This window comes from Leopardus geoffroyi, chromosome D4 (assembly GCF_018350155.1).
Source record: "Leopardus geoffroyi isolate Oge1 chromosome D4, O.geoffroyi_Oge1_pat1.0, whole genome shotgun sequence".
Classification (NCBI taxonomy): Eukaryota; Metazoa; Chordata; class Mammalia; order Carnivora; family Felidae; genus Leopardus; species Leopardus geoffroyi.
The window spans coordinates 5916802-5942541 of NC_059342.1; the positions used below are offsets into that span (position 1 = coordinate 5916802).

Genomic DNA, 25740 nt, shown 5'->3' on the forward strand with positions numbered 1-25740 from the left:
GAAAAAACTGGTTTATAGATGTGTCTGCACGATATGGTGGGATCAGCTGGAAGTGAAAAGCTGCTCGCTTACGGCCACACTCAGGGGTCACCCTGAAAGGGTGTGGTGAGGGCAAATCCGCCCAGCGCACAGAATTTGAGGAGGTATTTTAGTTGTCTGTGTTTGATGAAGAAGGGATGTCTTGACTTTAGATTAATGCTGATTTATGGTCAACGGTTCTTTACTCAATGGTAATAGAGGACTAGGAAAGAATAGGCTGGAAAGTTGGTGACCAGGAAGTCTGGGGTAAAGGCATGTGGGTGGACTTCTAGGAACAGGCACAAAATGGAGAGATACAAATGTGCACCAAGGGAGAGGAGATTAGAAGATGGATGAGAATTAGATTTGCTCCTTGAACATCTGCTTGATCATTTTTACTTTGCTTTGTGTAATGTTTTACGTATTAATTACTTTTGAAACGTGTACTTGCATTTCCCCTGTTTGTTTCTTCCCTTTGGTTAAAAGATTGTTAGTCTTTTATTGGATTTCTGTCCTCCATTTTCTAGTAACATATACATCTCACAACCTTAATCTTAAGAGAAATGTTTATGTCCCTTGACTTCTCTTGGCCATTTTGAGTTCAATAAGCACACGAGTGAAGACGATCCCATTTAAAATTTTGTTCTCGGGGCGCCTGGGTGGCGCAGTCGGGTAAGCGTCCGACTTCAGCCAGGTCACGATCTCGCGGTCCGTGAGTTCGAGCCCCGCGTCAGGCTCTGGGCTGATGGCTCAGAGCCTGGAGCCTGTTTCCGATTCTGTGTCTCCCTCTCTCTCTGCCCCTCCCCCATTCATGCTCTGTCTCTCTCTGTCCCAAAAATAAATAAACGTTGAAAAAAAAAAATTAAAATTTTGCTCTCTCTACTACTTTCCATACAGAAAATTGGAATACAGCAAAATAAGCACCTTTTCTTTCATTTAAAAAGTTTTCTTTGCCATATATGCTGTCTGATTTTGCTTTCAGGAAGTAAAGCCAATTTACAAACGTACAATTTCAATCCTAAACACTTCACTATTCGTGCCTTTAAATAAATTCGTATATTTCCTATGTGATTCTTATATTATTTTCACACCATGCGAGAGTAATCGTATGTTCCTTAATATTTCTAATTCCCAGTCCGTGTTCAAATTTCTCAAGTTGTCCTCAGAGCCTGTGGCAGCTGCTGTTTTTACAGTCGGGATCTCATCGAGGGGCAAGCATTGCATTGGATTACGATGGTCACATTGAATCTAGAACATCTAGGGGCTACAAAAGAACGTGGGCAGAAAAAACGGCCACCCACCAAAGGGGAAATTACTGCATGATCAAGTCACGAAGCGAGGGCAGAGGCCTATGGGAAATGTAGTCCAATCCAGACGGATCACCGCGCAGCACTCTGGGAACGGGTCTTCTGGGTCTTCTTCTGCGCAAATGCTGTCCTAGCCCCGCCGCGTTTTTACGCATCTCCATCTTCCCGCGGAGCAGGTCCCAGAACTTTCTCGGTCAGGCAGGCTGGAAGGAGCACACCTGGGGTGAGGGCGCGGAGGGTCTGTGGAACCTGTGCGAGCGTTGGGCTGGCGTGGGGGCGGTGGGTGTTACCCGGAAGCCACTGGCGGGAAGTCCGGAGCCTGAGGCGCGCTCCAGGGCACGCGCTCCCCGTGGGCGGGTCTGGCCGAGCCCCGAGTGCAGTCGGTGCGCGGTGCCGGCCGAGGTGTGCGGGACCGTGTGCGGGGCACGGCCTGCATCCCGACCCGGGCAGACCTCTGCGGGCGGCGGGAAGGGAAAGCGCGTCCCCGACGTTGACAGCGAATGTGCTGGCAAGCGCGGGAGGCGGGGGGAGGTCTGCGGTGGAGCCCGAGTTTGCGAGCCGCAAAGACCAGGGAGATTCCAGGTCTGTCACCTGTAACCGGGGCGAGAGAAGTAACCTCGGAAAGAGGCAGGTCTTCTGGAAATGACGATAGTAGTGAGGGTAATGTCCGCTTGTGGGCGTGTCTCGGAGAGTTAGGTAAGAGCTCACCTGTGAAGCGGTTACCCTACTGCCAGGTTCAGGTACCGGCACACGCGTTACCCCGGTGTGAAATCCGAGTCTCAGATGGGTGAGATCGTACAGTCTGAGGGGGCCAGCCAGATGTCCACGGCGCTGTCCCTTTTGCTTCGCTTCCTGGCTTCGCTCACGCAAGGGGTAAAGTAGTCTTACGAAGACTCTGGATAAAAATGGAGCCTGCGTCTTTTTTCTGTGCTAATTTTAATGAAAGAGCAGTGCTTGATCCTTTCGTATACTCTGGTCATTAGCTGATTGTTTTTTTAACTTGATAGAAAAAAGTCTAGAAACCTGCAGGCTTATGCCCCCACGATCACTTAAGGGACTCGTATGGACAGTCGTTGGCTCTGCACAGTCATTCCCCTCCCTTTTCCAGGGTCCAACCGCCCTATTCCTGGAGGGAGCCTCCTCTCCTTCTGGGATGCTGAGACTTTGTGGAAGTGAATTTAGAAGCCGCCGGGCAGGCCAGACCCTTCACGGTGTCCCGAGAGGTGCGGAAAATGAACACATCTCAGGTGAGCCTTCGGTTCGTTCCTCACTTTGTATTACGGTGGATTTAAGAAGCTTATAGAGACCATACATTCAGAAAAGTAGAAAAAGGTTTAGATCAAGTTAAACTTTACTTTTTACCACTGGTTTACACTGTTTACCATTAATTCTGATTTTTCTATATTTATTTTGAGAGAGCGCAAGCGAGGGAGGGGCAGAGAGGGGGAAGAGAGAGAATCCCAAGCAGGCTCCGCACTGTCAGCGTAGAGCCGGATGTGGGCCTCCAACTCACGAACCAGGAGATCATGACCTGAGCGGAAACCGTGTCGGACGCTTAACCGACTGAGCCACCTAGACGCTCCTCCTTCCATTATTCACCAACAATTATAGCATACCATATATTCTTGCTTTAAAGTTTTTCCATAAAGAGGACATTTTTCCATATTGAGACTTAAAAAGCATCCTCATTTTTTACTATAGCTTCATTGTGGTCTAGTATATAAAAGTACTGTTGGTAATTTAATCAGCCTTCTATTGAAAGACATTTGGGTTGTTTATAATTACATGATTGTAGGGGTGAAACTATAAGCTAAAATGGTCAGAGGTTACATGCAGTTTCATTTTGTTAAATACTGTAAATGCTGTCCTCCATAGTGGTTATTATATTTGTATTCCTGCCTGTGAAGTGTTTATTCATAACTGGCATATTGAGCTCCTGAGGTGCTCCGTGACCTGGGGTAATTACCACGTAAACAGCCAACAAAGATTTCTGCCCTCGTGTAGCTTACGTTCAGGTGATGGAAGATGATTAAAAGACTTTGTTATTTGATAATTGACATAGAAGAAATGAAACAAGGAACGCGTTGTGAAGGATCGATTTTAATTTTAAATAAGTTGATCAGATACGCGTCTCTGAGAAAATATTTGGAGACAGCATTTGACAAGTGTGGGGAAAGAAGACTTGCTGGTGTCTACAGAAGAACACTTCATGCTGAGGAAACTGCCAGTGCAAGGACCCTGAGGCAGAGTGGTACCCGAGGCGTCCTGCCCACAGCAAGAACAGAGGGCCAGTATGGCTGAATAGGTGAAAGAGGACAGATCACGGGGGGCATTGAAGGCCATCACACTTTTCACGCACGTAATACATTTGAGATCGTCCCTGTTGTTGCATGTGTCAGTCTCATTGCATGGCTCTGTCACAATTTGTTGATCTGTGTACCGGTTGGACATTTGTGTTGCTCCCAGCTTCTGGCCTTGTGAATAAAGCTGCTTGAATGTTCATTTTTCAGTCTTTTTGCCTGGACACATACCTTCATTTCTCTTGAGAAAATGCTTGAGAGTGTGTGGGATCCTGGGTCTTGTAACAAGTGCATGTTTAACATCACAAGGTGCTGCTCTACTGTTTTTGAAGTGGCCATGCCATTGAGATTTCTAGACGCTGTGAATCTGCACCAGCATTTGGTATTGGCAGTTTCCAGGGGCGGTGGGGGGGAAGTAGTGGGTTGTTTGGTTTGGTATTCAGTTTAAGCTGTTATGCTAGGTATGTACAGGTATTTCATTGTACCTGTATTTAATCTGGTGCCTAACGACGTTGAGCGTCATTTCATTTGCATAGTACCCTCTAGTTCCATCCACATAGTTGCAAATGGCAAGATTTCATTCTTTTTGATTGCCGAGTAATACTCCATTGTATAGATATACCACATCTTCTTTAGCCATTCATCCATTGATGGACATTTGGGCTCTTTCCATACTTTGGCTATTGTTGATAGTGTTGCTATAAACGTGGGGGTACCTGTGCCCCTTCAAAACAGCACACCTGAATCCCTTGGATAAATACCTAGTAGTGCAATCGCTGAGTCGTAGGGTAGTTCTCTTTTTAATTTTTTGAGGAAACTCCATACTGTTTTCCGGAGTGGCTGCACCAGTTTGCATTCCCACCTGCTTAATGCTGTTTTCTAAGAACAAACATTTTTAATTGATCAATTTACAATTTATCAAAATATCAGACTTTATGGTTTTTTTGCTGTTGTTGTTTCATCTAATCAAGGTCACAAATATACTCCTATGTTACCTGTTAGAAGTTTATGGTTATAGATTGCACATTTACATTTATGATCAGTTTGAGTTTAATTTTTGTTTATGATACAAGTTGTGGTTGGTTCAAGGAAACTCCTCCCTCTCCCCCCCACCCCTCCCCCCATCTTATGGAGCTTTATTATTCCAGTACCATTTATTGAGAAGAAGGTACTTTATCTCCATTGAATTGCCTTGGCACCCCTGTTGGAAGTCATTTGACTATGAATGTGTCCATCTATTTCTGGACCCTATTCTGTAGTTTGTGTCCATCATTTTGCCATTACCACACTGTCTCGATTGTTGTTGATTGATTACATGCCTTGAAATCATGTAATGTGAGTTCTTCACTTTCATTCTCTTTTCAGAATTATTTTGGATATTCTAGGTCCTGTGCTCCTCCATTTAGAATCATTCTATCTCATAAAAGCTTCGGGATTTAGCCTATGATTGTATGGGATCTATAGATCAACTTGAGGAGAACTAACAGAATTGACATTGGAGCATACTGAGCCTTCCAATCCCTGGACACACTATAGCTTTTCATTTATTAGTGGTAAAGTGGGTTATAAGCTCTGAAAGGACATGATTTGTTTTTTACATTTTGGACAAATCACTGTCTCCTGTTTAAGAATTGACTCTCGTGGGGCACTGGTTGAAGCAGTGACAATTTAGGAAGCTATTCAGGTGATTCAAGTATCCATGGTGTTAAGTCAGCACTGATGATACCTCCAGGTGGTGAGAATCTGGGTATATTTTGAAGGCGAAGCAAAGAGTATGAAAGTGCGTGTGTCCCATAGCCTTGCAGATACTCTGCTGCCAAACACAGGACTTTTCAAAAAGGGATAAAAACCTATTGCGCTTCATAGATCACTTTGGTTTGATAAACATTGTTTTATGATTGTGGTCCATTTTCACTCTTTTTTTTTTTTTTTTTTTTGAACTATACTTTTTTTTTCAGAAGTATTTGTATTTTATTTTATTTTTTAAATTTTTTTAATATATGAAATTTATTGTCAAATTGGTTTCCATACAACACCCAGTGCTCATCCCAAAAGATGCCCTCTTCAATGCCCATCACCTACCCTCCCCTCCCTCCCACCCCCCATCAACCCTCAGTTCTGTTTTTAAGAGTCTCTTATGCTTTGGCTCTTTCCCACTCTAAACTCTTTTTTTTTTTTTTCCTTCCCCTCCCCCATGGGTTTCTGTTAAGTTTCTCAGGATCCACATAAGAGTGAAAACATACGGTATCTGTCTTTCTCTGTATGGCTTATTTCACTTAGCATCACACTCTCCAGTTCCATCCACGTTGCTACAAAGGGCCATATTTCATTCTTTCTCATTGCCACGTAGTACTCCATTGTGTATATAAACCACAATTTCTTTATCCATTCATCAGTTGATGGACATTTAGGCTCTTTCCATAATTTGGCTATTGTTGAGAGTGCTGCTCTAAACATTGGGGTACAAGTGCCCCTATGCATCAGTACTCCTGTATCCCTTGGGTAAATTCCCAGCAGTGCTACTACTGGGTCATAGGGTAGGTCTATTTTTAATTTTTTGAGGAACCTCCACACCGTTTTCCAGAGTGGCTGCACCAGTTTGCAAGAGCGTCCCCGTTTCTCCACATCCTCTCCAGCATCTGTAGTCTCCTGATTTGTTCATTTTGGCCACTCTGACTGGCGTGAGGTGATACCTGAGTGTGGTTTTGATTTGTATTTCCCTGATGAGGAGCGACGTTGAGCATCTTTTCATGTGCCTGTTGGCCATCCGGATGTCTTCTTTAGAGAAGCGTCTATTCATGTTTTCTGCCCATTTCTTCACTGGGTTATTTGTTTTTCGGGTGTGGAGTTTGGTGAGCTCTTTATAGATTTTGGATACTAGCCCTTTGTCCGATATGTCATTTGCAAATATCTTTTCCCATTCTGTTGGTTGCCTTTTAGTTTTGTTGATGGTTTCCTTTGCCGTGCAGAAGCATTTTATCTTCACGAGGTCCCAATAGTTCATTTTTGCTTTTAATTCCCTTGCCTTTGGGGATGTGTCAAGTAAGAAATTGCTGCGGCTGAGGTCAGAGAGGTCTTTTTCTGCTTTCTCCTCTAGGGTTTTGATGGTTTCCTGTCTCACATTCAGGTCCTTTATCCATTTTGAGTTTATTTTTGTGAATGGTGTAAGAGAGTGGTCTAGTTTCATTCTTCTGCATGTTGCTGTCCAGTTCTCCCAGCACCATTTGTTAAAGAGACTGTCTTTTTTCCATTGGATATTCTTTCCTGCTTTGTCAAAGATGAGTTGGCCATATGTTTGTGGGTCTAGTTCTGTGGTTTCTATTCTATTCCATTGGTCCATGTGTCTGTGTTTGTGCCAATACCATGCTGTCTTGATGATTACAGCTTTGTAGTAGAGGCTAAAGTCTGGGATTGTGATGCCTCCTGCTTTGGTCTTCTTCAAAATTACTTTGGCTCTTCGAGGTCTTTTGTGGTTCCATATGAATTTTAGGATTGCTTGTTCTAGCTTCAAGAAGAATGCTGGTGCAGTTTTGATTGGGATTGCATTGAATGTGTAGATAGCTTTGGGTAGTATTGACATTTTGACAATATTTATTCTTCCAACCCATTAGCACGGAATGTTTTTCCATTTCTTTATATCTTCTTCAATTTCCTTCATAAGCTTTCTGTAGTTTTCAGCATACAGATCTTTTAAATCTTTGGTTAGATTTATCCCTAGGTATTTTATGCTTCTTGGTGCAATTGTGAATGGGATCAGTTTCTTTATTTGTGTTTCTGTTGCTTCATTGTTAGTGTATAAGAATGCAACTGATTTCTGTACATTGATTTTGTATCCTGCAACTTTGCTGAATTCATGTATCAGTTCTAGTAGACTTTTGGTGGAGTCTATCGGATTTTCCATGTATAATATCATGTCATCTGCAAAAAATGAAAGCTTGACTTCATCTTTGCCAATTTTGATGCCTTTGATTTCCTTTTGTTGTCTGATTGCTGATGCTAGAACTTCCAACACTATGTTAAACAACAGTGGTGAGAGTGGACATCCCTGTCGTGTTCCTGATCTCAGGGAAAAAGCTCTCAGTTTTTCCCCATTGAGGATGATGTTAGCTGTGGGCTTTTCATAAATGGCTTTTATGATATTTAAGTATGTTCCTTCTATCCCGACTTTCTCGAGGGTTTTTATTAAGAAAGGGTGCTGAATTTTGTCCAGTGCTTTTTCTGCATCAATTGACAGGATCATATGGTTCTTATCTTTTCTTTTATTGTGATGTATCACGTTGATTGATTTGCGAATGTTGAACCAGCCCTGCATCCCAGGAATGAATCCCACTTGATCATGGTGAATAATTCTTTTTATATGCTGTTGAATTCGATTTGCTAGTATCTTATTGAGAATTTTGCATCCATATTCATCAGGGATATTGGCCTATAGTTCTCTTTATTACTGGGTCTCTGTCTGGTTTAGGAATCTTTAGGAATCAAAGTAATACTGGCTTCATAGAATGAGTCTGGAAGTTTTCCTTCTCTTTCTACTTTTTGGAATAGCTTCAGAAGGATAGGTATTACCTCTGCTTTAAATCTCTGGTAGAATTCCCCAGGGAAGCCATCTGCTCCTGGACTCTTATTTATTGGGAGATTTTTGATAACTGATTCAGTTTCTTTGCTGGTTATGGGTCTGTTCAAGCTATTTCCTCCTGTTACAGTTTTGGAAGTGTGTGGGTGTTTAGGAATTTGTCCATTTCTTCCAGGTTGTCCAGTTTGTTGGCATATAATTTTTCATAGTATTCCCTGATAATTGCTTGTATTTCTGAGGGATTGGTTGTAATAATTCCATTTTCATTCATGATTTTATCTATTTGGGTCATCTCCCTTTTTGAGAAGCATGGCTAGAGGTTTATCAATTTTATTTTTTCAAAAAACCAACTCTTGGTTTCATTGATCTGCTCTACAGTTTTTTTAGATTCTATTTTGTTTATTTCTGCTCTGATCTTTATTATTTCTTTTCTTCTGCTGGCTTTGGGGTGTCTTTGCTGCTCTGCTTCTATTTCCTTTAGGTGTGCTGTTAGATTTTATATTTGGGATTTTTCTTGTTTCTTGAGATAGGCCTGGATCGCAATGTATTTTCCTCTCAGGACTGCCTTCGCTGCATCCCAAAGCGTTTGGATTGTTGTATTTTCATTTTCGTTTGTTTCCATATATTTTTTATTTTCTTCTTTAATTGCCTGGTTGACCCATTCATTCTTTTTTTTTTTTTTTTTTTTTTCAAGGTTTATTTATTTTTGGGACAGAGAGAGACAGAGCATGAACGGGGGAGGGGCAGAGAGAGGAAGACACAGAATCGGAAACAGGCTCCAGGCTCTGAGCCATCAGCCCAGAGCCCGACGCGGGGCTCGAACTCGCGGACCGCGAGATCGTGACCTGGCTGAAGTCGGACGCTTAACCGACTGCGCCACCCAGGCGCCCCGACCCATTCATTCTTTAGTAGGGTGTTCTTTAACCTCCATGCCTTTGGAGGTTTTCCAGACTTTTTCCTGTGGTTGATTTCAAGCTTCATAGCATTGTGGTCCGAAAGTATGCATGGTATGATCTCAATTCTTGTATACTTATGTAGGACTGTTTTGTGACCCAGTAAGTGATCTATCTTGGAGAATGTTCCATGTGCACTCGAGAAGAAAGTATATTCTGTTGCTTTGGGATGCAGAGTTCTAAATATATCTGTCAAGTCCATCTGATCCCATGTATCATTCAGGGCCCTTGTTTCTTTATTGACCATGTGTTTAGATGATCTATCCATTGTTGTAAGTGGGGTATTAAAGCCCCCAGCAATTACCACATTCTTGTCAATAAGGTTGCTTATGTTTGTGAGTATTGTTTTATATATTTGGGGGCTCCTGTATTCGGTGCATAGACATTTATAATTGTTAGTTCTTCTTGATGGATAGACCCTGTAATTATTATATAATGCCCTTCTTTATCTTTTGTTACAGCCTTTAATTTAAAGTCTAGTTTGTCTGATGTAAGTATGGCTACTCCAGCTGTCTTTTGACTTCCAGTAGCGTGATAAATAGTTCTCCATCCCCTCACTCTCAATCTGAAGGTGTCCTCAGGTCTAAAATGAGTCTCTTGTAGACAGCAGATAGATGGGTCTTGTTTTTTTTATCCATTCTGATACCCTATGTCTTTTGGTTGGCGCATTTAGTCCATTTATGTTCAGTTATTATAGAAAGATATGGGTTTAGAGTCATTGTGATGTCCGTAGGTTTCATGCTTGTAGCGATGTCTCTGGTACTTTGTCTCACAGGATCCCCCTTAGGATCTCTTGTAGGGCTGGTTTAGTGGTGATGAATTCCTTCAGTTTTTGTTTGTTTGGAAAGACCTTTATCTCTCTTTCTATTCTAAATGACAGATTTTCTGGATAGAGGATTCTCAGCTGCATATTTTTTCTGTTCATCACATTGAAGATTTCCTGCCATTCCTTTCTGGCCTGCCAAGTTTCAGTAGAGAGTTCCATCATGAGTCTTATCAGTCTCCCTTTATATGTTAGAGCACATTTATCCCTTGCTGCTTTCAGAATTTTCTCTTTATCCTTGTATTTTGCCAGTTTGACTATGGTATGTCTTGCAGAAGATCGATTCAAGTTATGTCTGAAGGGAGTTCTCTGTGCCTCTTGGATTTCAATGCCTTTTTCCTTCCCCAGATCAGGGAAGTTCTCAGCTATGATTTCTTCAAGTATACCTTCAGCACCTTTCCCTCTCTCTTCCTCCTCTGGAATACCAATTATGCGTAGATTATTTCTCTTTAGTGCATCACTTAGTTCTCTAATTTTCCCTTCATACTCCTGGATTTTTTTATCTCTCTTTTTCTCAGCTTCTTCTTTTTCCATAATTTTATCTTCTAGTTCACCTATTCTCTCCTCTGCCTCTTCAATCCGAGCTGTGGTTGTCTCCATTTTTTTTTTTTTTTTTGCAGCTCATTAATAGCATTTTTTAGCTCCTCCTGGCTGTTCCTTAGTCCCTTGATCGGTGTAGCAATAGATTCTCTGCTGTCCTGTATATGTTTTCAAGCCCAGCGATTAATTTTATGACTATTATTTTAAATTCACTTTCTGTTATATTGTTTAAATAGTTTTTGATCAGTTTGTTAGCTGTCGCTACTTCCTGCAGTTTCTTTTGAGGGGAATTCTTCCATTTCATCATTTTGGATAGTCCCTGGAGTGGTGTGGAACTGCAGGGCACTTCCCCTGTACTGTCTTGAATAACTCGTGTTGGTGGGCGGGGCCACAGTTAGACCTGATGTCTGCCCCCAGCCCACCACTGGGGCCACAGCCAGACTGGTGTGTACCTTCTCTTCCCCTCTCCCAGGGGCAGGACTCACTGTGGAGTGGTGTGGCCTCTGTCTGGGCTACTTGCACACTGCCAGGCTTGTGGTGCTGGGGATCTGGCGTATTAGCTGGGGTGGATCGGCAAGGTGCACAGGGGTGGGAGGGGAAGGCTCAGCTCGCTTATCCTTCGGTGATCCGCGGGAGGGGCTCTGAGGCACCGGGAGGGAGTCAGACCCGCCAGAGGGATGGATCTGCAGAAGCACAGCGTTGGGTGTTTGCATGGCACAAGCAAGGTCCCTGACAGGAACTGGTTCCCTTTGGGATTTTGGCTGGGGGATGGGCGAGAGAGATGGCGCTGGCGAGCGCCTTTGTTCCCTGACGAGCTGAGCTCTGTCCTCCGGGGCTCAACAACTCTCCCTCCCGTTGTCCTCCAGCCCTCCCGTTCTCCGAGCAGAGCTGTTAGCTTATAACCTTCCAGATGTCAAGTCCCTCTTGCCGTGGGAACACACTCCGTCCGGCCCCTCCTCTTTTCCAAGCCAGACTCGGGGGCCCTGCTTGGCCGGCGGGCCGCCCCTCCGCCCCGGCTCCCTCCCGCCAGTCCATGGAGCGCGCACCGCCCTTCCTACCCTCTTCCGTGGGACTGTCGTCTGTGCTTGGCTCCGGAGACTCCATTCTACTAGTCTTCTGGCGGTTTTCCGGGTTATTTAGGCAGGTGTAGGTGGAATCTAAGTGATCAGCAGGACGCGCGGTGAGCCCAGCGTCCTCCTATGCCGCCATCTTCCTGAACTATATATTCTTTACCCTGATTCTATTTTGTGTTTTGAGCTTTTACTTATATTTTGAGATTTATCTTTTCCTGTGATGTGGACTACAAATTTTTCTCTAATATTTATGTTTTGGTGAAGTTAATAACCAAAACTTTTTTTTTTATGTTTATTTGTTTTGTGAGAGAGAGAGAGCAAGCCAGGGAGGGGGCAGCGAGAAAGATGTCCTGATCTGGGCCATATCATTGTTTTTTCATTTGCAAATATTTTCTTCCATTTAGTAAGTTGCCTTTTCATTTTGATGATGGTTTCTTTGCAGTGCAGAAGCTTTTGATGTAGGCCTGCTTGTTTATTTTTGCCAAAAGTCATCACCAACACTGATGTCAAGAAGCTTAACCCTATGTTTTTTTCTAGGAGTTTTATGGCTTCAGGTCTTACATTCAAGTGTTTAATCCATTTTGATTTGGTTTTTATGTATGGTGGATAGTGGTCCAGTTTTATTTTTTTGCATGTGGCTGCCCAGTTTTCCCAACACTTTAATTGAAGTGACTGTTCTTTTTCCATTGTATAGTCTTATGTCTTTTGTCATTAATTACTTGGCCATATTTGTGTCATTTACTTTTGGACTCTCTAGTCTGTTCCCTTGGTTAGTGGGTCTGTTTTTATACCAATACCATACTGTTTTGATTACTGTAGCTTTGTAAGATAGTTTGAAATCAGGAAGTGTGATAGCTCCAGCTTTGTTCTTCTTTCATAAGATTGCTTTCGCTATTGCAGATCTTGTGTGGCTCCATACAGATTTTAGGATATTTTTTAACAATGTTAATTTTCCCAGTCCAGGAGCACGGACTATCTTTCCACTTAATTCGTGTCTTTCTAAATTACTTTCATCAATGACTTACGGTTTTTATTGTACAGATCTTTCACCTCCTTGGTTAAATTTACTACTAGGTTTTCTTTTTGATGAAATTATAAGTGGGATTATATTCTTAATTTCTCTTTCTGATAGTGCATTGTGTTGTATAGAAAGCCATTGATTTTTGAATATTGATTTTATATATTGCAGCCTTACCGTATTTATTAGTTTTGTCAGTTTTAAGGTATAGTGTTTAGGGCTTTCTGTGTCTAATATTATGTCACCTGTAAATAGAGACTTTTAGTTTTTTCTTTACCATTTGGATTCCTTTTTTGTTTGTTTTTCTTACCTAATTGCTTTGGCCAGGGTTTCCAGTAGTATGTTGAATAAAAGTGGCAAGACAGACATCCTTGTCTTGTTCCTGATCTCAGAGGAAAAGTTTTCAACTTTCTCCATTGAGTATGATGTTAGCTGTAGGTTTGTCGTATATAGCCTTTATTATGTGGTGGTGTGTTCCCTTTCTACCCACTTTGTTGAGTTTTTATCATGAGTAGGTGTTAGATTTTGTCAAATGCTTTTTCTGCCTCCATTGAAATGAACATATGATTTTTATTTTTCATTTTGTCACTTGGTATATCACATGGCTTGATTTGTGGATGTCAAACCATCCTTGCATCCCTAGAATAAGTTCCACTTGATCATGGTGTCTGATCCTTTTTTAATGTATTGCTGAATTGGATTTACCAATTTTGTTGAGAATTTTGCATCTGTGTTCATCAAGGATATTGGCCTGTAATTTTCTTACAGTGTCCTTGTCTGTCTTGGTATCAGGAATGCTGGCTTTGTAAAATAAGTTCCAAAGTGTTCCCTCCTCTTGTGATTTGGATGAGTATGAGAAAATTTGGTATTAATTCTTCTTTAAGTGATTAGTAAAATTCACCAGTGAAGCCATCTGGTCCTGGACTTTTGCTACAGATTTGTCTATTTTGTTTTTCTTTATGAAGACCAGCTCTTAGTTTTATTGGTCTTTTCTATTGTCTTTTTGTTTTCCATTTTATTTACTTCTGCTCTGGTATTTTTTATTACCCTCCGGCTAATAACTTTGGACATAGTTTTGGACTTATTTTTCTAGTTCCTCTAAGTGCAAAGTAAGATTGCTTATATGAGATCTTTCTGTTTATTAATGTAAACATTTATTGCCATGAATTCCCCTCTTACTACTGCTTTTGCCATGTGTCTTAAATTTAAAATTTTTTTTTAATGTTTATTTATTTTTGAGACAGAGAGAGACAGAGCATGAAAGAGGGAGAGTCAGAGAGAGAGGGAGACACAGAATATGAAACAGGCTCCAGGCTCTGAGCTGTCAGCACAGAGCCCAACGTGGGGCTCGGACTCACAGACCGTGAGATCATGACCTGAGCCTAAGTCAGTCGCTTAACCGACTGAGCCACCCAGGTGCCCCTCTTAAATGTATTGAATTTCCATTTTCATTTTTCTCAAGATATTTTTGATTTCTCATTTTATTTCTCTCACCCTTTGGTTGGTTGGTAACATGTGATTTAATAACCACATATTTGTGCATTGTCTAGAGTAATTGCAATTTATTTCTGATTTTATACCATTGTGGTTAGAGAAAATGCTTAATATGATTTCAGTCTTCTTAAATTTATTAAGATTTGTTTTGTGGCCTGGAGATATATTCTGGAGAATGTTTCAAGTCTACTTAAGAAGAATGTGTATTTTGCTGCTTTTGAATGGCAGGTTTTGTAAATGTCTATTAAATCCATCTGGTATAACACTTAGTTTAAGTCTTATGTTTCCTTATTGATTTTCTTTCTGGATGATCTATCCATCGTTGCAAGTGGTGTATTGTAGTTCCAAACTATAACTGTATTCCTATTTCTACCTTCAGATCTGTTAATTTCTGGATATCATTAGGTGTTCCTATGTTGGGCAGCATAAAGATTTACAAATGTTACATCCTTTTCTTAGAATGACCTCTTATCATTATATAATTATCTTCGTTTCTTGTTACAGTTTTTGTATTGAAGTCTATTTTGTTTAAGTATAGCTATCCTCATTTTCTTTGTTTTAAAATTTTTTTTAACGTTGATTCATTTTTGAGAGACAGACCATGAGTGGGGGGGGGCAAAGAGAGAGACACAGAATCTGAAGCATGCTCCAGTCTCCAAGCTGTCAGCACAGAACCTGACACGGGGCTCAAACCCACGGATTGTGAGATCATGACCTGCACTGAAGTCCAACGCTTAACTGACCTAGCTTTATTTTCTTTTTAATTCGATTTGCATGGAATATCTTTTTGTATCCCTTCACTATCAGTCTGTGTGTCCTTAAAGCTAAAGTGAGTCTTTTGTAGGCAGCATGTAGTTGTAACTTAAAAAAAAAAAACAAAAAATCTATTTAGCCTGTCTCTCTTGATTAGAGAATTTAGTCCATTTACATTAAAATCATTTGTGATAGCTAATGTCTTTTCTATTGCCATTTGTTCATTGTTTTCTGGCTTTTGGTAATTCCTTTGTTCCTTTCTTCTTTTTGTCCCTTTCTTGTGATTTGGTGATATTCTGTGATGGTACACGTTGATTTATCTTTTGGTTTTCTACTAAAAGTAGTAAATAACTTTATCGTCAGTAGCACTGCTGTAAACAGTGGAGTGCATGTACCCCTTTGAAACAGCATACCTGTATCCTTTGGATAAATTCCTAGTAGTGCAATTTCTGGGTCGTAGGGTAGTTCTATTTTTAATTTTTTGAAGAAACTTCCTAGTGTTTTCCAGAGTGGCTGCATCAGTTTGCCTTCCCACCAACAGTGCAAGAGGGTTACCCTTTCTCCATATCCTTGCCAATATCTGTTGTTTCCTGAGTTGTTAATTTTAGCCATTCTGATAGGTGTGAGGTGGTATCTCATCATGACTTTGATTTGTATTTCCCTGATGATGTGTTGAGCATTTTTTCTTGTGTCTGTTAGCTATCTAAAAGATGTCTTCTTTTAAAAAGTGTCTATTCATGTCTTCTGCCCATTGCTTTAGTGGATTATTTGTTGTTTAGGAGTTGAGTTTGGTAAATTCTTTATAGATTTTGGATACTAATCCTTTATCAGATAATGTCCTTTACAAATATCTTCTCCCATTAAGTCAGTTGCCTTTTAGTTTTGCTGATTGTTTCCTTTGCTGTGCAGAAGCTTTTCTGATGAGGTACCAATCGTTCATTTTTGCTTTTGTTTCCCTTGCCTCTAGAGACATGTCAAGTAAGAAGTTGCTGTGGCTGGGATCAAAGAGGTTGTTGCCAGTTTCTCCTCTAAGATTTTGATGGCTTCCTATCTTACGTCTAGGTCTCTCATCCATTTTGAGTTTATTTTTGTGTATGGTGTAAGAAAGTGGTCCAGGTTCATTTTTCTGCATGTCGGTGTCCTGTTTTCCCAGCATCATGTGTTGAAGAGACTTTCTTTTTTCCATTGGATATTCTTTCCTGCTTTGTCAAAGGTTAGTTGGCCATATGTTGGTGGGTCCATTTCTGGGCTCTCTATTCTGTTCCACTGATCTATGTGTCTGTTTTTGTGCCAGTACCATACTCTCTTGATGATTACAGCTTTGTCATACAGGTTAAAGTCCAGGATTGTGATGCTTCCAGCTTTGGTTTTTCTTTTTCAGGATTGTTTTGGCTATCCGGGGTCTTTTGTGGTTCCATACAAATTTTAGGATTGTTTGTTCCAGCTCTGTGAAGACTGCTGGTGTTATTTTGATAAGGATTGCATTGAATATGTAGATTGCTTAGGGTAGTATCAACCCTTTAACAATGTTCTTCCAATCCATGAGCACGGAATGTTTTTCCATTTGTGTGTGTGTGTCTTCAATTTCTTTCATAAGCTTTCTATAGTTTTCAGCATACAGATCTTTTACCTTTTGATTAGGTTTATTCCTAGGTATTTTATGGTTTTTCGTGCAATTGTGAATGGGATCGATTCCTTGATTTCTCTTTCTGCTGCTTCATTATTGGTGTATAGAAACGCAACCGATTTCTGTACATTGATTTTTATATCCTGCAACTTTGCTGAATTCATGGATCGGTTCTAGCAGTTTTTTGGTGGAGGCTTTTGGGTTTTCCACATAGACTATCATGTCGTCGCTGAAGGGATACTGTTTATTATTTGCCTTCAGGAATTCGGTTACATTTCCCAGTCTCGTTGGCAGTGTTCCCTGTCTTCCTTTGTTGTACATTTATAGTAGGTTTTGTATTTCACCTGAGTGTGTTTAGGTGACGGGATGTAAATGCATATGTTTCGTCCATTATCTTGAACTAGAGCAATCACGCATGCCTGAAATGGTCACTTAATTTCAAATAGTCTATTTTGTCCGTTTTCTCTTGACACCAGTAATAAACTTTTTCTCTGACTTCTTTGTTTATTCTTTTTCTGGTAAATATTAGTGTTCTCTCAAATTTAGTTTTGGACCTTTTCTCCCCTCGGTTTGTATGTCCTGTCTGAGCCAGTATTTCTGTTTTATGATTTCAGTTATCACGTTAATGGCTAATGTCCCTTAAATCTTTATCTTCATTGTAGATTTCATGTGCTTCATAATCATATAATTGTGCAGTGGATAATTTTTCTGTGTGTCCACACATTTTGAGTACAACATAAACATACCCAGCCTCTTTTTCCAGTCTCTGTATGTGGCATCAGCACCTGTCCCTCTGGTTACACTCCTTCTCTGTATAACTGACCAAGAAGGTAGTGTTTCTTTCTCTCCAAGAATTAGTTTCTGGTGCTTCATTCCCATTGCTTTGCCTTCATATAGGTGGGTTGCTCTTGAATTGATCTCTTTTGTTTTGCTGCTTAAAACATACCCCACTCTTCCTCTAGATCACATTTTCTAAAATAAATATGTAGATATGTGTGCACATATCCAGGGCTTACATAGGTCTCTTCATTGGTTCCCTATTACCCTAGCAGAAGACTCTGAGTGGGAGTGTTGTATACCCTAGAGAGGCTCAGGACAGAACCTTGGATATAGGATAAAATATAGGAAGATTTTCTTTTAGTTACTTTATGTAAAAGAAAAAAAAAGCAAAATACTAAGCATTACAAATATCAAATTAACAGATGGTGCATGTATATAACTTGTAAGTAATTACAGGTGAATCAGGGCATGAGAATATTTGTATTCATTGAGTGGTATCCCCAAAATGGAAGACAGAGTTAGGGCCATGACAGGCATCCTTTGTAACATTTTGTTTTAACCTCTACTTAATTAGTTCCAAAAGGTATTTTCCATGTCAGCAGGTTTCTAGGTATAATTTGATTTTCACCACCCAAATCATGATATAGAATATTTACACCACCCTAAAATGTTTTGTGTCCTGATGCAGCCATTTCCCTCCTTCCTCCCTTCAACCACTGATCTGTTCTCTATTGTAATTGTTTTTGCCTTTTCTGGATTCTCATATAAATGGAATCATACAATATATACTATTTTTTCATTCACTTCTTTCACTGAAAATAATTACTTTAGGATTCATGCATATTTTGTGTGTTAGTTTATTCTTTTCTAATTTTTTTTTTTAACGTTTTATTTACTTTTGAGAGAGACAGACAGAGTGCGAGCAGAGGAGGGGCAGAGAGAGAGGGAAACACAGAATCCGAAGCAGGCTTCAGGCTCCAAGCTGTCAGCACAGAGCCTGATGCGGGACTGGAACTCATGAACCACAAGATCATGACCTGAGCCGAAGTCGGACGCTTAACCGATCGAGCCACCCAGGCATCTCAGTTTATTCTTTATATTAGTGAGCGTGTCCTTTCGAATAGATACTGTTGTTTCAAATTTGATGCTATTGTTTCAGGTTTTTGTGCAGACATATGTTTTCATTTCTCTTGTGTGAATACCTAGGAGTGGTTTTCCTAGGTATTATGACAAAGGTATTTGTAACTTTTATAAGTAGCTGCCAAATGGTTCCAGAATGACTATGCTCTTTTCATGCCCGTTAGCAATATACCAGAATTCTAGCTAATCCACAGTCTCACCTACACTTGGTTTTGTAAGTCTGAACGATTTTAACCAGCTCAGTTGGAGCCAGGTTATATCTTACTGGACTTTAATTTATAATTCCTTGGTATTGTGGTCATCTTTTCATGTGCATTTTGGTTATTTGCGTATCTTTCTGTTCAAACCTTCAGCTCATTTTCTTTTTTTATCTTTTTTTTTTTTGGGGGGGGTCTTATTGAGTTGAAAGAATATATAGTAGAGATGACCATTATAAGATAAATGTTTTCTAAACTTTCTTTCCACATCTGTGGCTTGCCTTTTTCTTAACAATATCTTTTGGAAGACAAAAAAATTCATCTTGGGAGTCCTACCATTTTGGCTTCTTTTATATCTACTGCTCTTTTCCCCTCTATCTAAGACATCCTTGGCTAACAAAAGGTCAGTGAATTTTCTGCTATGTTTAGGTTTTATGTTTCCCAATTTTCTATATGGTGTTAAGGACAGTTGTTCTGCTTTTATGTGTCTGGTGGTCCCTCCAACAGCACTATTGGCTGTAGAGATTATTCTTTCCCTATTGAATTGCCTTGACAGTTTGTCCAAGTTAAATTGACCATATGTAGTCCTGTTTATTTCTGGAATACATCCTGTTTCATTGAACCTACTGTCTATGATAACACCATGCTGTTTTCATCAATATACCTGTGTGTTAACTCTTGACATAAGGTGAATGTTCTAACTATAACTTTTTTCCAAAATTATATTAATAGTTATTTCTTTGCCTTTCCACATAAATATTAGAAGCACCTGTCATTTTCTCTTAAAACATTGCTGAGATTATGATCAGGATTGCCCTGAATCTATAGCTGTCTCCTTTCATTTGGCTTTTTAAACTTTCCTCTGTAGTATTTCTTTTCATCTTAACAATTATGTGATTAGATTTATTCATGGCTTTCATGATTTTAATCTTAAGTGATGGGTTTTTTAATTTCAGTTTCTAATTCTTGGGAAAATATCAAAATGCAAGTAATTTATTTGTGTGAATGTTGTATCTTATGACATTATTAATCTAATTATTTGTAGTATGTTTTGAAAATTCCTAAATGTGTTTTGTGTACACAAATAATGTCATCTGTTAATACAGATTTTTTTTTCCTTTTTCTCTTTGCAGTCTTTATGCTCTTTATTTCTTTTTGTTTATGAAACTTGTTAGGACTTCTGGTATAATGTATGCTGAATATAAATGATGAGAGAAAACAACTTTTTCTTGTTCTTAATCTGTAGGGCATTCAATCATTTACAAAGTTTTCTTTTTATTATGCTTTCTTTTTTTGCTGTTCCCCCAATCACTTCAGGTTTTTAAAAATTTTCCAAATATTTAATTCCCCATGTACCCATTTCTCCCACCCCCCCCCCATCCATTGCCCCTGACAACCACCAGTCTGTTTTTTGTATCTATTAACTTGGTTTTTTTGTTTGTTTGTGGAGATTTGTTTGTTTTTAAGATTCCACATATACCTGAGATCATGTGGTATTTGTCTTTCTCTGATTGCCTAATTTCACTTAGCATAACACCCTTGAGGTCCAACAATGCTGTCACAAGTGGCAAGATTTCATTTGTTTTCCTGGCTGAATAATACTCTGTTATGTATGTATACCATGATTTCTTTAACCATTTATCCATCAGTGGACACTCAGGTTTTTTCCATATCGTGACTGTTGTAAATCATCCCTCAAAGAAAGATGGGGCACATGAATCTTTTTGAGGTAGTTTTCTTTTCTTTTTTTTTTTTTTTCCTTCATATAAATACCCAGAAGTGGAAATAGCTGGATCATATGGTAATTGTATTTTCAGTTTTTTGAGACCTTCCATACAGTTTTCCACAGTGGCAGCAGCAATATACCTGGCGTTGAACCAACACCAGTGCACTTATGTTCCCATTCTCACAACACTTGTTCCCTATCATTTTGGGAAGAGCCATTCTGACGGGGGTGAAGTGATAGCTCATTGTGTTTTTTTCATTTGCGCTTTCCTGACGATTAATGATATTGAGGACCTTTTCGTGTACCTGTTAGTTATCTGTATGTGTTCTTGGAAAAATACCTGTTCAGATCTTCTGCCCATTTTTAAATTGGATTGTTTGGTTTTTGTTATTGAGTTGTAGGAGTTCCTTATGTATTTTGGATATTAACCCCTTACCAGATATATGTATTCTCACATTCCGTACATGGCCTTTCCATTCTGCTGCTGATTTTCCTTTGCTGTGCAGAAATCTTTTAGTTTGATGTCATTCCACTCTTTCTGATTTTGTTGCCTTTGCTTTTGGTGTCGTATCAAAACAAATCTTCACCAAGCTCTGTGTCAAGGAGCTTACTATGTTCAAGGAGTTTTATGATTTCAGTTCTTACATTAAATCTTTAATCCATTTAGTGTTAATTTCTGTGTATGGTGTAAGATAGTGGTTTAGTTTCATTCTTTTGCATGTGGCTGTCCAGTTTTCCCAATACCATATATTAAAGAGTTGGTCCTTTTCCTGTCCTGTATTCTTGGTTGTTTTGTCTTAAATTAATTGACCATATATGTGCAGGTATATTCTGGGATCTCTATTCTGTTCCATTTCTCTGTGTGTCTGTTTTTATGCCAGTACCATACCATTTTGATTACTGTAACTTTGTAATATAGTTTTGAAAAAGGGAGTGTTATGCCTTCAGCTTTGTTTTTCTTCCTCTAGGTTGCTTGGGATGTTTGAGATCTTCTGTGTTTTCATACAAATTTTACGGTTGTTTGCTGTATTTCTGTGAAGAATGCCATTGGACGCATGTAAAATTCCCCACTGGGAGACACGGGTACTCTGGAGAATGACAGAGAAAGATTGAGAAGATCGTGTGTGGCCCCCTCCCTAAGGTTTCTGGAAAGGAGTAGTCAGCCCTAGCTGTGTGTTTAAGTAGAAGCCTGCCTCTCCTGTCATGGCCATGATGATGAGCTAATCAGCCTCTTTCACAGAAAAATTGAGCTTCTGGGTGTGTTGCCTCTTGCTGTGCCCTAGGGGTGGTAACTGTTTAAGAACTTTTTGGTGGTCACAGTCCTGTGGGACCCATGAGCTTAAGACCCACTGTGCCTGAGCCAGGTGATGTGAGGTGTCCTCCCATAGCAGCTGTGTGGTTTAGTGCGCCAGCAATGGTCTGAGCTCCTTTCTGGATGAGCCCTATTATTACAGCCTCGTGGCACCAGGAACACCTGTAGAGCCAGGTGATCAGGAAGCATCCCTTGTGTGGCAGCTGTAAAAATGGGGCCCCATATGCATGTAACACTTCCATTGGGTGAGATACTGGTGTACTGGAGCACCACGTAGGGAGAACGCGAGGTGGTTCCTGTCTGGCTCCATTCCCACAGAGAGTTCCAGCAGGCTCCGAGATGTGTGTGTTAAGTCAGGTTCTGCCCATCAGGCCAACGCTTTAATAAAAGTAGGTGAGCCTCCTTCACTTTAAGTGTGGGTGCCATCGCTGCCTCTGTGACGGGCCCTGGGCTGGGTGAATCCAAGCACAAGAGCCTTTCATAAAGAGCCATTTCTCAGGTCAGTTGTGGGTCTCAGGAATCCTCCATTGATTTTCAAAGTTACATGTATTCAGGGCTCACCTCTCTGGTGCAGGACTTAAAAGTTGGGGTTCCTTTTGCAGGATTTGAACCCTTTGCTCCACAGGGAGAAGCTCCAGGTTTTGGGTTCCCGCTCACTTGGGGGTTCCCACACTGGGGGCTGGGATTTATGACCAGATTGTGTCCCAGCCTCTCCTACCCACTTTAATGTGGTTTTCTTCTTTTTGTCCCATTTCTACTCATCACTCAGCCAGCCTTTAGATTCTTTTAAGAGGAAATTGGTCTGTACATAGCTGTAGACTCAGTGCGTTCTTGGGAGTAGGTGAGCAAGGTCTTCCTTCTTCACTGTCTTGAACCAGAGCCCGCAAAGTACTATGTTAATGAAAGTTTTTCAGACCTGTCCTTTAAGTTACCCTCCCTCATTTTTAATTTAATCAATAGGTGTTAAGTTTTTCAAACTCTTTCTTTATATTGATGACATTGTTTTATGGTTTTTCTTTTTCAGTTAATATTCGATTCGAATTCGATTTCTTTTGGAATGTTAACCTTGTATTCCTAGGATGAACCCCACTCGGCCATGATATGTCATCCTTTTTACATTTTGCTAGATTTAGTTTACTAATATTTTCTTAGAGATTATTTACCTGTTTGTAAAAAAAATTCTTAGAGATTTCTTTTCTCATGGTGTGATAAAACTTGCCTCTTCTATCTTTTAGAAGAGTTTGCATATATTTACTATCATCTGGTGCTTAATTTGGTAGTTTTTACCATAGAAGAACCTCATGTTTTCTTTGCATTCCCACCAGCATTTAGTATTGCCATTGGTTTAGATTTGGGCCATTCTGATAGGTAGATAGTAGTGATCTCATTGTTCTTTTAATTGCAACTTCCTAATGGCATAAGCTATTGAACATCATTTCATATGCTTATGTGCTATTTATATATCTTCTTTGGTGAGGTCTGTTAAGGCCTTTTGCCCATTTTGTAATAGGGTTGGTTGTTTTCTTACTGTTGAGTTTTAAGAGTTCTTTGTAGAGGCACCTGGGTGACTAAGTTGGTTAAGCGTTCAACTTCAGGTCATGATCTCACAGTTTGTGGGTTCGAGCCCCACATCAGGCTCTGTGCTGACACCTCAGAGCCTGGAACCTGTTTCAGATTCTGTGTCTTCCTCACTCTCTCTCTGCCCCTCCCATGCTCTGTCTCTCTCCCTCTCTAAAATAAACATTAAAAAAAAGAGTTTTTTGTATATTTTGGATAATAGCCATTTATCAGGTGTATCTTTTGCAAGTATTTTCTCTCAATCTATGGCTTACTTTCTCATTCTGTTAATCTTGTCTTTTGCAGACTGGACATATTTAATTTTAATAAAGTCCAGTTTATCTTTTTTTTTTTTTGCAGATTGTTCCTTGATGTTGTATTTACCTAAAAAGTTTATTGCCACACCCAAGGTCAATTAAGTTTTCTTCTGTGTGATTTTCTAGGAGTTTTATACCTTTTATTTTTACATTAGGGTCTAATGATCCATTTTGAGTAACTTTTTTGTGAAGGATGCATGTATGTCTGTGTCTAGATTCACTTATCTGCCTGTGGATGTCCAATTGTTCCTGCACCAGTTGTTGAAAAGACTGTCTCCATGATAGTGCCTTGGCACCTTTGTCAGAGGTCGGTTGACTATGTATTTGAGGGTCTGTTTTGAGCTCTTTCTACTGTTCTATTGATCTGTTTGTCCCATTTCCCCATAGCACATTGTCAAGATTACTTACATTTATACTACGTCTTCAAGTTAGGTAGTGACGGTCTGACTTTTTTCTTCTTTTATGTTGGTATTCTGTGTCTTTTGCCTCTCCATATGAGCAGATTCACTTAGTAGATATCCATTAAATAACTTGCTGTTTCTTATGCTGTCTTTGTATGGTTTTGGTATTAGGGGATCTCGTTTTCATACAGTGAGTTAGGAAGTATTACCTCTGCTTCTGTCTTCTGGAAGAGATTGTAGAGAATTGACATAATTTCTTTCCTAAATGTTTGATGGAATTCACCAGTGAACTCATCGGGGCTTGATGACTTCTCTTTGAAAAGTGATCATTTATTGACTGAATTCTTTCCTATGTACAGGCCTATTGATACTATTTTCTTCTTGTGTGAGATTTGGCAGACTGTGTCTTTCAAGGAATTTGTCCATTTCTTCTAGGTTATCGAATTTGTGGGCATAGAGTTATGGATAGTATTCTTTATTATATTTTAATATTCACAAGATCTGTTGTGATGTCGCCTCCTTGATTTTTTATGAAACTTAGGGACATCTTCTCTCTTCTTTTCATTTAGCCTGGCTAGAGGTGTGTTGATTTTATAGATCTTTTCAAAGATTCAACTTTTAGTGTCATCGATTTTTCTCCACTGATTTCCTGTTTTCAATTTCATTGATTTCTGCACTAATTTTTAAATTTATTTTCTTCCATTAACTTTGGTTTAACATGTTCATCTTTTACTAGTTTCCTCTAGTATAACCTTAGGTTTTTTATTTTAGATCTTTCTTTTAATTTATGCATTCACTGCTATAAATTTCCCTCTAAGTAGTGCTTTCACTTATCCCACAATTTTGAATAATTTGTATTTTCATTTAAGTGAAAATACTTTCTAATTTGTCTTAAGATTTTTTTTCCTTGACCATGTGTTATTTAGAAGTGTGTTGGGGGCACCTGGGTGGCTCATTTGGTTAAGTGTCCAACTTTGGCCCAGGTCATGATCTCACGGTTCGTGGGTCATGTCAGGCTCTGTGCTGACAGCTCAGAGCCTGGCGCCTGTTTCAGATTCTGTGTCTCCCTCTCCCTCTCCCTCTCCCTCTCCCTCTCCCTCTCCCTCTCCCTCCCTCTCTCTCTCTCTGTCTCTCTCAAAAATAAACATTAAAAAAAATCTTTTTTAAAGTGTGTTGTTTAATCTCCAAGTAGTTTTTTTTTTTTTTTTTCCACCTGTCTTTTTGTTGAATTCTAGTTTAATTCCATTATGGTTGGAGAGCATATGTTGTGTGGTTTCTGTTTTCTTAAATATTTGTTAAAGTGTGGTTTATTGCCCAGAGTGTGGTCTGTCTTGCAGATTATTCGCTGTGAGCTTGAGAAGAATGTGTAATTTGCTGTCATTGAATGAGGTAGTCTGTAGATGTCATTTATATCCGGTGGGTTGATGGTGCTCTTGGATTCAGCTGTGTCCCTGTTGGTTTTCTGCCTGGTGGATCCATCCATTTGTGACAGAGGGGTGTTGAGGTCCCTGACTGTAATAAATAGAGTTCTGTCTGTTTCTGGCTGCAGTTCTATTAGCGTTTGTCTCACATACTTTGACATTCAGTTGTTAGGTGCCTACACAGGAAATCATTACATCTTTTTGGACTGTTTACTCCTTTGTTGTTAGGTAATCCCCCTCTTTATTATCCTTGATAAATTTCCTCTTTCTGAAAGTTAATATAACTGCTCCCCCCTTTTTGATTAGTGTTAGTTTAGTACATTTCTATCCATCTCTTTACTCTTAATCTGTATGTGTCTATATATTGAAAGTGGGTTTCTTCAAAAAAATAATAAAGGGGTTTCTTGAAG

General features: G+C 39.8%; 1 protein-coding gene across 11 annotated transcripts in view; it reads left to right on the forward strand.

The window, feature by feature from the left end:
* The first annotated feature begins 1432 nt into the window (after positions 1-1432).
* The window catches only part of LOC123593046 (gastrula zinc finger protein XlCGF7.1-like), a 77175-nt gene continuing 52867 nt past the window's right edge, over positions 1433-25740 (forward strand). For 3 of the 11 annotated variants that reach the window (XR_006710084.1, XR_006710082.1, XM_045468550.1), the window contains exons 1-2: positions 1433-1548; positions 2434-2572. Coding sequence is in view for 6 of the 11 variants with exons in the window: in XM_045468552.1 (XP_045324508.1) it covers positions 2109-2198; positions 2434-2572; positions 3233-3354 (351 nt within the window). In the remaining 5 variants the exon portion in view is untranslated. Of the gene's footprint in view, positions 1549-1863; positions 2199-2433; positions 2573-2740; positions 3828-25740 lie in introns of those variants that run through there. The other 8 variants (XM_045468551.1, XM_045468557.1, XR_006710083.1 and 5 more) reach the window with 7 other exon arrangements.